We start from the raw sequence: 15,117 nt of genomic DNA, 5'->3' as shown, positions 1-15,117 counted from the left end.
CCGAGTTTTGACCTAGAAGCTGTGTTTACAGTTGCCTGGGTGGCTCAGTTGTTAAGCATCTGCCTTCAGTTCAGGATCAAACCCCACATCAGGTCCCTGCTCAGTGGGAAGCCTGCTTCTCCCTCTCCTACTTCTCCTACTCCTTGTTCCCTCTCTCACTGTCTCTGTCAAATAAATAAATAAAATCTTAAAAAAAAAAAAAAAGCTGTGTCTATATGGCCCAAAACAAGAATGAGATGGACAGCAGCAATAACGTTCATTAGTTATTGTAGAAATTAGACAAAAAGCCACAATTCAAAAGGCTCAGGAGAGATGAAAGCAATATATACATTGAAAATATATATTAATATGCAACTAAAACCAAGCAATTCACAAAGAAGCAAAATAAATTATTATTATTGTTGCTATTATTATCTTAAAGACTTTAGTTTTTTTAAGTAATCTCTACACACAACATGGGCCCTGAACTCACAACAGCTAGATCAAGAGTTGCATACTGGGGTGCCTGGGTGGCTCAGTCGTTAAGTGTCTGACTTCCATTCAGTCATGATCCTAGGGTCCTGGAATTGAGCCCCACATCGGGCTCCCTGCTCAACTGGAAACCTGCTTCTCTCTCTCCCACTCCCCCTGCTTGTGTTCCCTCTCTTGCTGTGTTTCTCTCTCTGTGAAATATATAAAAATCTTATTTAAAAAATAAAAATAAAAAAAAAAAGTCAGTGGGTTAAGCCGCTGCCTTCGGCTCAGGTCATGATCTCAGGGTCCTGGGATCGAGTCCCGCATCGGGCTCTGCTCAGCAGGGAGCCTGCTTCCTCCTCTCTCTCTCTGTCTGCCTACTTGTGATCTCTCTCTGTCAAATAAATAAATAAAATCTTAAAAAAAAAATAAAAAAAAAAGAGTAGCATACTTCACTGATCGAGCCAGCCAGTTGTCCCAGAAGCAGAAATAAATTATTAACAAAACATACTATACATTTACAAATATTATATAGTTGTTTAAAATACATAATGATATAATAATACGAGTAACCTTAACATGTACCTGGACACTATGCTAGTAAATTTAATAAATCCTGGGAGGCAACTGATATTCTACTTTTAAAGTAGGAAACTGTCCAATACTCCCCCAGCAAAAAAACAAAAACAACAAAAAATAAACTATTCTCTTATTCCTAGATAATCTACAAGTGGGGGGAGGCTCTTTCCTTCTTACAGTATAAGAAACTGCTAGTAAAGATTCCTGAAAGAAAAGCATTGAACGGAGATTTTCATAAGGCTTCAAGAAATCCTTGAGAAGAAACAACACACTTTCAACAGACTTCATGACCTTTCAAGTGATAAAACAATATTCTGAGTGGAAAACTAATGCACAAAGCTAATGTTCGGGTCAATCTCAAAAGTCATTTAATTGAAGGCAGTGACTAACCAAGACCACCTGTGCCCAATACACTGAAAAATTACAAAGCAAGAAATCCAAGGCAGCTCTACTTTATCAATGTCAACTCTAAATAATACTGATCAAAGTAAAAAAGGAATAGATGTTCAATATTAAAATTGTAAGTAAAAATCTGAGCTGTGATATTTCTATTTCCTAAAAGACAAAACAACCAAAACAGCATCTTTACCTCTTAGTAAGAATAATTCTGATGATACAACTTGACAGCAATGCACAAATTACTTATCCACTAAGAAACATGGCCAACTCACTAACCAATGACAGGTTTATATAGATTTTTCAATAGAAACCTGTCCACCTAAACCTTTCAAAACTTTGATTATGTAACATGTAGTAAAAATGATTATCCAATTGTGTTTGAAAATTGTAGTAACAGAACTATTTTAGGTCACATTTCCCAGAAGTGATTAAAGAAGAATTCCAACATTAGAATAAATAATATTACTCTGAACCTAAAAATACAATCCAAAATGTTAGTCTATCTACCTTTGTGCCTCAAGGCTGAATCCAATGAATGTTTTTGCAAAAGCTTTCAATTAAGTTTGCATGGTTCTCCCGTAATTCTCTGAATGAAAAGCTTGAAAGTTAGCTAAAAGGTACCAGGGAGAGCTGACGGAACGTAGGTAAGCACTATTCCTTACCAAGCCTACAACTTCAGTAAAACATGCAGTCAGTTCTATCAAAGACAGTCTATATAATACCAGTGTCAAACAACGCTTTTAAGTTTCAGAAGCTTAAATCTATTCTAACCAGGATTCAACTGTCATTTTATATTGTTTGTGAAGCTTCATAGTTAGCTATATAAATTCAGCAACATAAAGTTTATTCTGATAAAAATAAAATTTATTTTTTAAGTGAAGTGAAATTAGTTCATAAACTAATTCCGCTGTGTACTCTCATAAATATAAATTGTGACAAAACCATTTGACAGTCACTAGGGTTTTTAATCCAAGTTATTCTACAAAAACAATAACCAACTGTCTGTGGCAATTTAACACAATAATAAATCTTAAAGAACGAATAAAAAAGAAAAAAGTCACCAAAAAGTAACTCAGTTTATGGCCAAAAAAATTGGAGTCAATTATATCCAAGTAGAATAATATTAGGTTTTACCATACTTTCTAAAAATGAGATCAAAAGTCAAGTAACACAAAAATTGCAAATATGCTAATAAATCAAATTTTTATTTAAAAAAAAAAATCAAGTAACACACTGGTCCTAGTTCACTGCAGAGGCTAAACAAATTAAGGGTCCAGGATAGTGCTCTCTGTACTTTCCTTGCAGAATTACATCATACACCTTAATAATGATAGAAGGAAGGAAGGAAGGAAGGAAGGAAGGGTACCAATATGATTATTGCTCTTAAGTATCTTCCAGAGTGTTCACAACACTTTAATTACATAAACAGTGAACAGAATATACCAAAGGGGGGAGGTAAGGGCAGGGGGGAAAAAATTTGCCAAAGACTGTATAATAGCCCAGCTGAATAACCAAACTCTGAAATGATTTTTAAAATCAATATCCCAAGACAAACCATTATTTTGCTATTGAAAGCTAATAAGAGCTGACCTAAGGAAAATTACAAAAAATTAAATTACTGAGAAGTTGTTAAGCTCATTTCTTTCATCTGATCATTTTTAAACAGGAACAGAGTAGTTTAAAATCTACTGGGGCACCTGGATGGCCCAGTTGGTTAAGGGTCCAACTCTTAACTTTGGTTCAGGTCATGATCTCAGGGTTGTTAGATCCAGCCAGTGTTGGGCTCTGTACTAGGCATGCAGGCTGCTCAAGATTCTCTCTCTTCTCCCTCTGCCCCTCCCAACTCTCTCCCCACTCCCAACAAAAGCCAAAAAACCCATAGTACTATTACACTGCAAGGACAAGAAATGGTCAAAATTCATTCTCAACAACCCAAACAATTCCTTTAAATAAGGCCTTTATCTTGGTTTACCTCTAATAAAACCAAGGCATCTATATGAAATCTATATGAGAACATCTATATGAAATCAGCAAAGATTATTCAATTTCTTAGTTACAACAAAATGGAATTTGTCTTCTAAATCTTTGCCTTTTAAAAAAATAATGTAAATCTGAACAGCACTCTTGCTATCAAAGCAAAAATTCAATTACAAATTCTACAAAGCTTTAGGGGTCTTAGCCAGTTGATCAAAAATCTTTTCATGCAGTCCTTAGATTTACTATGAAGTGAGATTAGAAAGTAAATTTCAGAGGATTTATCGTATTTCTTTAATTTGAAAAGTGCTACTAATACCTTTTAAAAATATTTTAAGATTTTTTATTTATTTCAGAGAGACAGAAAGAACAAGGGCAGGGCAGGAGCAGAGGGAGGAGAGGGACAAGCAGACTCCCTCCTGTTCAGGGAGCCCAACTACACTGGGCTTAATCCCAGGATGGTGAGATCATGACCTGAGCTAAAGTCAGATGCTTAACCGACTGCCACCCACACGCTCCTCTTTTAAAAATATTTTTTAAATGGAGTTTTTTTCTCCCCTGAAAGTTTCCTATTTTATTTTGTAAAAAATATATAATCAATATGCAAGATTTAAGCTTAAAAATAAACCTTGAAGCCTATATGCACTGCTATATATCTACATGGAGCCAAGTTTTAAACACCTTTTAATGAATTTATACATGAACTGACTACTTTGAGACAATGAAAAGGCCGTTTTTACTTGCTGCTAAAGTTAAGTCAGCAGGATAACAGACAAAGCATTTTGAACTCAGTGTTCAACTTATGGAAAGATATACAAAGAGTTAACAAAAATCAATAATCCCTACCCTGTAATAATTTATATCATATGCTCATCCACTGAGATTTGAACATGTCCCAGAAATACAGAAGTAATTGTAAGACATGGGTGATATTAACACAACTACGAACAAAGATTTTTAGGGGTATAATTCAGCCTGGAAGCCAAAAGACTAGTTTTTTCAAGATTCCTTCTTGCCTTGAGGAAGAATTAAAGATGCATAAAATGATTCATAAAACACTAAACATACTCTTTATCTGTTCATGATCCTTGCAGATAACTAAAATTGACCAACTATAATAGAATGGAATCCCACTCACCAATACAATCAACCACAAGTCAACATTTAGCTTCCTCCTCTACTATATCTGCAAAATCTCTGTGAAACTCATCATCACAGTGAAGTCAGGCCCCCTTATAAATCTTCTGAGAATATAATTCTTCAAAGGCATTTGAGTATGAGGAATTCTCCCTTACTTCACCACACCTGCTTTGGGTTGTAAACCATATGGACTATATTATACTCATACTAACTATTCTTCAATAACTTCAGAAGGCAATTCTAAATTTTTAATGCAGCCTGTAATGCACATGTTTTGAAATAGGGTTTTCTTAGTAATTCTTGTTTCTTCATTGGCTCAAGGCAGCTAAAAATAGCTTTTGTAGATCACTTCTGATCTGTATCCCAGCTTTTTGTACAATAGCTCTTTAGCAACAGGTAGGGTTTATAATCTTAGTATAGGACACTCTACTCTTCTATATTGAAGTGTGTGCTTTTCTGTCCTATAACAACTACAAGCAGTATTGTTATTAGTATTGCTAATACAAAACCATTGTTTAAAGCCTGGGCCATTCAAGATTAAGACATTTCAGATAAATTTTTTTTCACACAGAATACTTTTTAAATTAATAGTGCTGACTCTCGGAAAGTAAAAACTAGTGAGAAGGAAATACTCCTTCAAAACACTGGGTTACTTTTCAGATGATGAAAGACAAAAATAAAAATAAAAAAAATGAACTAGTATTCAGAAGAAATTCCAGGAAAGGAAAAAAAAGTCTATATCCCTCCTCTTATCCAACACCTTAAACATAAGACAATGTTACTCTTGGCCTCACTATCCTAAAGAAGTACAATACTCTGTGAATTATAGTCATACATAAAGCCAACTAAACATCTAGCATCTTACATCCTAAACCCAGATTAGGAAAAAAGTATTTGCAGAAATGAAAATCAAGACTGCAGTAGGAATTCTCACAACAGGAAGATAAGACTCAGAGAGAGTGTGTCCAAATAATACATATTGAGTGCCTGGATGGCTCAGTAGGTTAAGCTCTGCCTTTGGTTCAGGTCATGATCCCAAGGTCCTAGGCTCAAGCCCTACATTGAGCCCTGACATTGCCTGGTGCTCCCTGCTCAGTGGAGAGCCTGTTTTTCCCTCTCCCTTTGCCTGCTGCTCCAACTGCTTGTGCTCTCCCTCTCTCTGTCAAATAAATAAAATCTTAAAAAAAAAAAACATATTAAATACAAATTTTTTTATCTTTGCAGTTATTGGTGATGATTTTTTGTTTCTGGCTGTTTTTTGTTGTTACTGTTATGGTTAACAAGTAAATAAATTTCTCTTATCAACAATGTTAAATGTGAAAAAAAAATTCAAAAGTAACCAGGATAGGAAACTATAACAAAGCAGATTTTAATCTAACAATTTTTATATAAGACAGCAGTCTCCTATTAGCAACTTTTTTTTTTTTTAAAGATTTTATTTATTTATTTGTCAGAGAGAGAGGAGCGAGAGTGAGCACAAGCAGACAGAGTGGTAAGCAGAGGCAGAGGGAGAAGCAGGCTCCCAGGCTGAGCAAGGAGCCTGATGCAGGACTCGATCCCAGGATGCTGGGATCATGACCTGAGCAGAAGGCAGCCGCTTAACCAGCTGAGCCACCCAGGCGTCCCCTATTAGCAACTTTTAAAGTTAAATGTTTGTACATGGAAGTAACAGGAAAGTACTAACATAAAACAAATGCATGATTTTAGATATCTAAGTAAGGAAGAAAAAACCCAGCACTCTAGTCTTACATCATATTCTAAGACAAAAGAAAAATATGATAATCCAAGCTGAAATATTTAAGCAATGTCAGTGCTCACTTTCTTACTATCTAATCCCAGTAATTGAGGCTTAATGGTAAAAAATAAAATACAAAAAAGTTATGTGACAATAAGATTGAGAATAAGAACACTGCTACTTAGGGGCGCCTGGGTGGCTCAAAGGGTTAAGCCTCTGCCTTCGGCTCAGGTCATGATCTCAGAGTCCTGAGATCGAGTCCCACATCGGGCTCTCTGCTCGGCAGGGAGCCTGCTTCCTCCTCTCTCTCTCTGCCTGCCTCTCTACCTGCTTGTGATCTCTGTCAAATAAATAAATAAAATCTTTAAAAAAAAAAAAAGAACATTGCTAGTTAGAATTACATGTGAACATACATTTAAAATTTTAGTATATTCAGCTATCAAAATCTATGAATTACAAATAAATTTGAAATCCAAATACTTTAAACAGATTTAAAAGCACTATTTTCTATTCCTTTTATCCACAAAGAATATATATTTAATAAGTCCATATGATGCAGAAAATGTTTTAAGATTTTGCTGCGATGCTTCATGTTCCCAATTACGCACAGTGAAAATCTTTTCACGAATTCAAAATTTTCAAAAACAAATACATGCAATTGAAAGTCCTCATGGCTGAATTTACCGTCTTGTGACCATTCTGGCAGGCCACATGCAGTGCTGTCTGTCCCATCGCATCCTCAACATCGACGTCACTGACGTGTTGTACAAGGTCATGGAGTAGTTCTGTCCGTCCATTCACAGCCAGCCAGTGAATCTGTACAGCATTTAGTTACTTAACATTTATGCATGGAGTTTTTCATAAAAACAGCAGATAAATAATGTCATTTATTTCTCAAATGTGAGCATGATACACAGGCTAAAGATTAAAATAAAAGCCCATATATTTTCCTATATTTTTCCTATTTTTTATATGGGGAAAAACATGCATCAACATGTAGGTTACACCACCATGTACTTCAAAAGCAAGCATTTCATGGATCACACAGTTAAATATCCTATACTTAGGATCACCAAATACCCTGCTTCTTAGATGATCCTGGACTCTAAGCACAGCTTGTCTCTAAAGAAAAGGTACTGGATACCTTTCCTTCCCCAGAAGCAAGTATTAGTAAAGAGGTCATTAACACAATAGACATCATATTCTCTTCTTCTTGCATTTTCCAAGTAACTCATTATCATACATAAATAATAATACATAGGGAGGATAAAATACTTAAAACTCTACCACTCAAAGATAATCAATGTTAAAACTTTGGACTATGCTACCCATGCATTTTTTCAATTGATTGTTTTCTGTTAAAAAATATGTCATGAAACTTGTTTTAAAATGGCAGCTTAAACACATGCATCAACTTCTATTTCTTCTCCAAACACCACCGAAAGGACAATAAAGAATACCTTTTCTTCAAAGACAGACCCATTACAATAAAGAAAAAAATAAAGAAAAACAAGATTATAATAGCAACAAGTTTTGCAAGTTAAAAGCTTTAACTTGCAAAAGCAAAAAGTTTTGCAAGTTAAAAGCTTTTGCTAAAAAACTAGCAAAAAGTTTTGCAAGTTAAAAAGTCAGTAAAAGAACTGACCAAGTTCTGATTGGTCAGAACAAAAAGCTGAATCCTAAACCAGTAATAGAAAAAGCCAAGGATCTTTAAGTAGGGATGAACTGGTGGATTTAGACCCTTATATCCCCAACCCTCCCCAACTCTTCCAGGCCAATAACTGCCCCTTCTCAATCTAAGAGAACCCAAGAGACTTGAAAACAATCTCTACACAGGTGACACCAAGCACAATGAAGCAAGAATATCACATTGAAAAAGGGAGGCAGGTCAATTTTATATACCAAATACTGAAATCCCAAAGAATTCTCCCCTACCTAAGATCCAGAATGCTAACTCCCTCCGGGCAATTGTTAGAGTTTACCCTGAAGAATCTAACCAGTTTGAGAATAAATGCCTAAAGAAATTGCTATCATGGGGCGCCTGGGTGGTTCAGCGGGTTAAAGCCTCTGCCTTCCGCTCAGGTCATAGAGCATGGAGCCTGCTCCCCACTTCCCCCTTCTCTCTGCCTGCCTCTCTGCCTACTTGTGATCTCTGTCAAATAAATAAATAAAATCTTAAAAAAAAAAAAAAGAAAGAAAGAAATTGCTATCAGGAAGGATCCTAAAGGCAAATGCCCTAGAGATTACCCTATGCTGAAGTGCATGGTGAATAAACCTCATTCATTCAAATGGGGGTTTGAAAGACAAAAATACAAAAAACAAAACAAAACCATACAAAGAGCAGACAAAGAACCATTAATATTTTAAAAAACAAAACAAAACAAACAAACAAAAAAACCTTTAAAAAAAAAGCTAGGGCGCCTGGGTGGCTTAGTCATTAAGCATCTGCCTTAGGCTCCAGTCAAGATCCCAGGGTCCTTGGATCAAGCCCCACATAGAGCTCCACATTGGGCTCCCTCCTCAGCGGGAAACCTGTTTCTCCCTTCCTGTTACCTCCCCTCTTGCTTTGTCTCTGTCAAATAAATAAATAAAATCTAAAAAAAAAAAAAAAAAAGAAGAAGAAGCTGTATTTAATACTCTCAGAAAAACATACTGACTGCATCCTTCAAACAAGAACAGGATTTTTTTTAAAGGACAATGAAAAACAAACTTCTGGAAATTAATATTGTGATAGAAACATGCAAATTCAACAGACTTAGAAGATAACATAGAGGAAGCCTCCCAAGAAGCACAAAAAGACAAAAGTAGAAAAACAAGAAAGTTAAGAAAATTAAAAGATTAGCCCAAGAGGTCCAATATTCAAATAACAGGAACCCAAAAAGGAGAGAACAGGGAAAATAGAGGAGTGAAATTATCAAAGTATTTTATGAAAATTTTCCTGAGTTCCCATTACATAAGTTTCCAGGATGATAATGCCTCAGTATTACCCAGCCAAACGGATATAATTAAACCAAACCCAGACCTATAATCCTGAAATTCTAAAACTCTAAAGACAAAGTGGTTCACTTAAGTTTCTAGAGTCAAGAATTTAAATGGTGGGGTACCTGGGTGGTACCGTTGGTTAAACGTCTGACTCTTGGTTTTGGCTTGGGTCCTGATCTCAGAGTTGAGAGATCCAGCCCCACATCATTCTCTGTGCTCAGTGAGGAGTCCATATAAGAGTCTCTCTCCTTCAGGCACCTGTGTGGCCCAGGTCATAACCCCAAGGGTCCTCAGATGGAGCCCTGCATTGGGCATTGGGCTCCCTGCTCATCTAGGATCCTGCTTCCCCCTCTCCCTCTGCCTGCTTCCCCAGCCCCGCTAATGCTCTCTCCCTCTCTGTCAAATAAATAAAATCTTAAAAAAAAAAAAAAAAAGGCTCTCTCTCCCTACTCCTCTGCCCTTCTCCCACACCATGCAAACTTTTCTCTCATAAATCTTAAAAAAAAAAAGAGAGAGAGAGAGAATCTAAACAAGCAAACAGCATCAAACTTCAAAACTTGAAAGCTAGAAGACAATGAAGCAGTGCTTTCAAAATTCTAAGGGAAAACAATGTCCAGCCCAGAATTTTAATGCCAGCTCAATTACTAATTATTAATGATGAATATTAATCAGACTCAAAATTAAAGTAATGCAAAGTATCAACAAATTTATTTTCCATTAACTATTTCTCAGTTAACTACTAGAAAATGTGTTTCAGCAAAGTGACAGAATAGTTATCTGCAAAGACAGAGAATCCATATAAAAAAAGAATCTGAAACAAGAGAAAGGCAAAAGGAATCTCCAGAATGATGGTGAAGAGACATTCCAAACAACTGTGAAGGAAGCCTAGAAATCTCCCAAACCAGCTTAGAGAGGACAGAAGTCTCCATAAAAGACTCCTTTAAAGTTAATCAAGAAGATGAAAGACACTGAATACTTATCATGAGGATATTTACAAAACTCAGGGAAAGCTTCACAACAAATTGATAAGTACTCAGAAAAGTGTGTGTGTGTGTGTGTGTGTGTGTGTTTTAATCTTAAGCTGCAATAAGACAAAAAACAAAGACAAAGAGATTGGAAAGGAAAAGATAAAATTGTCTCTACTTGCAGATGACATGACCATCTACATAGAAAACCCCAAGGAATCTACCAAAAACTCCTAGAACTAATAAGTGAGTTCAACAAGGTCACAAGAATACAATATCAACACACAAAAAAGGAATTGTATTTCTACATACTATCAGTGAACATGCAGAAACTGATATTAAAAACAATACCATTTAGTATTGCTTTAAAGAAAATGAAACTTAGTTACACGTATATACTTAAAACATGCACGAGATCTGTATGGTAAACAGTACAAGAGGTAAAATTTCATTTACAAAAAGAAATCAAAGACCTAAATAAATGAGGAAACATACCATGTTTACAATAAAGGTAACAATTCTCAAACAGATCTATACATTTAATATAATCTCATTAAATATCCCAGCAAGGTTTTTTTGTCATAGTCAAGCTTATTATATAAATACATTTATTCTATCTATAAATTTCTGGCAAAGAGACCAGAATAACTAAGACAATCCTAACATAGAAAAATAAAATGGGAGGCATTACTCAACCAGATATTAAGGCTTACTATTTAGTATGTATCTACAGTAATCAAGACAGTGTGGTATTGGCAAAGGGACAACCACATAGATCCATGAAACCCAGAAAAAAGTCCATATAATTATGTCCCATAGATTTTGAGAAAGATGCAAAATGAAATTCACGCAGGAAGAATAGTTTTTCAACAAACAGTGCTCAAGTAATTGGACTTGAGCAAAAAAAATAGGATGCTTGGGTGACTCAGCTGGTTTAAGCGTCTGCCTCTGGCTCAGGTCATGATCCCATGGTCCTGAGATTGAGTGCTGTACCAGGCTCCTTGCTGAGGAGTCTGTGCCTGCTACTGCCTGCCACTCCCACTGTTTGTGCTCTCTCCATTTCACCCTGACAATAAAATAAATAAAATCTTAAAAAAAAAAATGAACCCCAACTTAAGCATTACATCTTACACGAATATTAGCTCAAAATATATCACCGATTTAGATGTAAAATATAAAATAATAAAAATTTAGAAAAAAGATCTAAGAAGTCTTGAAGATCTGGAGTTAGGGAGAGTTCTTAAACTTGGTAACAAAAGCATAATCCATAAAAGGAAAAACTGAGAGTGGCCTTCATCAAAACTGCAAACTTTTATATAAAAGATCTGTTAAGAATTAAAACAGTAAGGGCACCTGAATGGCTCAGTCCGTTGAGTGTCTGCCTTCAGCTCAGGTCATGATCCCAGAGTACTGGGATTGAGCAACACACTGGGCTCCCTGCTCAGCAGGGAGTCTGCTTCTCCCTCTGCCTGCTGCTCCCCATTGCACTTGCTCACTCTCTCTCTATCTCAAATAAATAAAATCTTTTTTTTTTTTTAAAGAATTAAAACGGCAAACTAGAGATTAGGAGAAAATATTTACACATCACATACTTGATAAAGGACCAGTATCTTCGTTTATAAAGCACTCTCACAGCTCAAGGTTTAAAAGTAATCCAATTTAAAAATGGGCAAATGACATGAATCGACAACATTTCACATAGAAAGATATAGAGACAGCAAAATTACTCGAAGAATACAAAAATATTAATTCAAAGGGATACATGCTCCACAATATTTATAGCAGCATTATCTACAACAGCCAAACTATGGAAACAGCCTAAGTGTCCATCGACTGATGAATGGATAAAGATGTGATATATATACACGAGAGAATATTATTCAGCCAGAAAGAATGAAATCTTGCCATATGCAATGACATAGATGGAACTAGAAAGTACAATGCTAAGTGAAATAAATCATTCAGAGAAAGACAAATATTTATGATTTCACTTATATGTGGAATTTAAGAAACAAAAATAAAGGGGGGAAGGTGAGGAGGGAGAGGGGAGAGGCAAACCAAGAAACAGACTCAGAAACAAACTGAAAGTTAACCAGAGGGGAGGTGGCTAAGCGAATGAGTTAAACAGGTGATGGGGATTAAGGAGTGCACTTGTTGTAATGAGCACTGAATCACTACATTGTACACCTGAAACTAATATAAAACTGTAGATTAACTAACTGAAATTTAAATAAAAACTTTAAAAAAGAAAAAAATATATACAGATAGCAAAAAAACACATGAAAAGATGTCACCTAGGCAAACGCAAATTAAAACCACAATGAGTTAGCAACTATACATGTATTATTATAGCTAAAATTAAAAAGAGTGACAACATCAAATGCTGGTGAGGATGCTGAAAAACTAGATGACTCATATATTGCAGCTGAGGGTACAAAATGTTCCAGGCACTCTGGAAAAGTTAGGCAGTGCACTTTAAAACTAAACATGAGGGGTGCCTGGGTGGCTCAGTGGGTTAAAGCCTCTGCCTTCCGCTCAGGTCATGATCCCAGGGTCCTGGGATAGAGCCCCACATTGGGCTCTCTGCTCAGCAGGGAGCCTGCTTCCCCCTCTCTCTCTCTGCCTACCTCTCTGCCTACTTGTGATTTCTATCAAATAAATGAATAAAATATCTTAAAGAAAGAAAAAAAAACTAAACATGAAACTACCATACAACCCAGCAATTGCATTCTTGGACATTTATTCTAGAGAAATGAAAAGTTTTATGTCCACACAAAACTTTTGTACATTAATGTTTATGTTTATAGCAGCTTTATTCAAGATAGCCTCAAATAGGAAATGATCCAGATGTCCTTCAACAGGCATATGGTTGAACAAACAATGGTACATCTACACCAAGGAAAACCAGTCAGCAACATAAAGGAACAAACTACTGATAAATACAACAACCTAGGTCAATCTCCACAGAATATGATGAACTTACAAAAGCCAATCGTAAAAGGTTCTATACAATATGATTCCAATTATGTAACATTCTCAGAAAGACCTAATTTTAGAAATGGAGAACAGATTAGTGGTTGCCAAGGGTCAGGCATGGAATGAAGGGGAGGAAAGGTGTAGTTACAAAAGAGCAACATAAAACATCTTTGTAGACTTGGAAATGTTCAGAATATTAACTTTAGTAATGAACAAATGGACCTACACAGGTAATAAAAATGTATAGAACTTACTATAAATATACACGCACACTGATAAAACTGAGTACAAATAAACAAGTAAAACTGGGGCAATAGCAACAAGAAAAATTTTATCAGTATATATGATGATATTATACTACCATTTTGTAAAATGTTACCACTGAAGGAAACTGGGCAATATATAGAGAGCATTCTTCTGTATTATTTCTTACAGATATATATGAATGTATAATTATCTCAATTCTTTTAGAATGCAATTATAACTCTATGAAAATCAAAATGGTATGTAATAAAAATAACTATAGCAAACTATTTGGCCTAAATATGAATAGTATGTATATAATTTTTAAAAATCAAAATACTGAAAAAAATGATCTAATTAAAATCACAACTATATTGAAAAGGTGTGGGGTGCCTGGGTGGCTCAGTGGGTTAAAGCCTCTGCCTTTGGCTCAGGTAATATCTCAGGGTCCTGGGATATAGCCCCACACTGGGCTCTCTGCTCAGCAGGGAGCCCCGCCGCCTGCTGCTCTGCCTACTTGTGATCTCTGTCTGTCAAATAAATAAATAAAATGTTTAAAAAAAAAAAAAAAAGAAAGAAAGAAAGAAAAAAAGAAAAGGTGTGAGAGAAATGTGCTTGTACCTGGAGGTGGGGCTGAAAAAGAGAGCAAATAGCCATATCTTCCATAAAGTCAATTGATGATGCCTAAAACTAAAAAATCAAAAAAAGAGCAATAGTAGCATGCTACTATCCATCTATTTGAAGTAGACACCTTAGGGCTTTTGGTATAGTTACAGTTGTGCAATCATCACCACAACCAATTTTAAAACATTTTCATTTCCCCAAAAAGAAACCCAGTACCATTAGCAGTCACTGCCTATTTTCTCCCTTGTCCTGAGATGGATAGGTAAGACACATGTCTCACCCTAATTTTACACCTGCATAATGTAAGTCAACATTGCCTTCAGTATTTATTACTGATGTTCTTTTTCTTTGTTCTCACAGATCTCTGTTAGAGGCAATGAATTCTCCGAACAGTCGTTGGGGAATGATATAGGCAGCATCATCAAACAAATATTCCATCGCTCCTATTGCTTCACTTTTATAATTTTGCTAAGTTTAGAACAAACCAATTTAAGTTTAATTATCTCACCCTTGATAGCAGTATGTATAAGGCAGGGAAAAGTCTATGAAATCCTACCATGATTTTGTGGTTTATGGTGCTAAATGACAGCCTTTGCAGACACCAATACTTTGAATTGTTCTTCTGCTTGTCACTATCTCCAGGCCATCCTTTACTTAGTAATACTCAGGATGGGTGAGCATAAAATGTACTTCATTCAAAAAGTAGTAGGAGAAGGCACCTGGGTGGTTCAGTTGGTTAAGCGTCTGCCTTTGGCTCAGGTTGTAATCCCAGGGTCCTGGGATCGAGCACCACGTCAGACTCCCTGCCCAAATGAGAGCCTGCTTCTCCCTCTCCTTCTGCTGCTCCCCCTGCTTGTGCTTTCTCTCTCTCTCTCTCATCAAATAAAAAAAAATCTTTAAGGAAAAAAAAGTGGGAGGAGAGTGATTTTGAAGGTGAAAGTGTGAAGGGCAGGCTCTCTACCACATGAATCATTTTGAAGAAAAAATGCACATCCAGAAGCTAAAGATCTGGAAAGTGATCCCCATAACTATCCATGCCAAAGACTT

At 35.9% G+C, this 15,117-nt stretch overlaps 1 protein-coding gene across 6 annotated transcripts in view; it reads right to left on the bottom strand.

Annotated features, from left to right (window-relative positions):
- The window catches only part of HACE1 (HECT domain and ankyrin repeat containing E3 ubiquitin protein ligase 1), a 117,231-nt gene that overhangs the window by 84,002 nt on the left and 18,112 nt on the right, over window positions 1-15,117 (bottom strand). For 4 of the 6 annotated variants that reach the window (XM_045080269.1, XM_045080268.1, XM_045080265.1 and 1 more), the window contains exon 6: window positions 6,965-7,096. The exons of 1 other annotated variant lie outside the window; for it this stretch is intronic. In XM_045080269.1, coding sequence (XP_044936204.1) covers window positions 6,965-7,096 — 132 coding nt within the window. Of the gene's footprint in view, window positions 1-6,964; window positions 7,097-15,117 lie in introns of those variants that run through there. One more of the 6 variants, XM_045080270.1, reaches the window with a different exon arrangement.

Source organism: Mustela putorius, unplaced genomic scaffold (assembly GCF_011764305.1).
Source record: "Mustela putorius furo isolate JIRA1106 unplaced genomic scaffold, ASM1176430v1.1 tig00000450_pilon_pilon_pilon, whole genome shotgun sequence".
Taxonomy (NCBI): Eukaryota; Metazoa; Chordata; class Mammalia; order Carnivora; family Mustelidae; genus Mustela; species Mustela putorius.
Note: the sequence above shows the minus strand (reverse complement) of the source record. Positions and strands in the feature narration are given on the sequence as shown.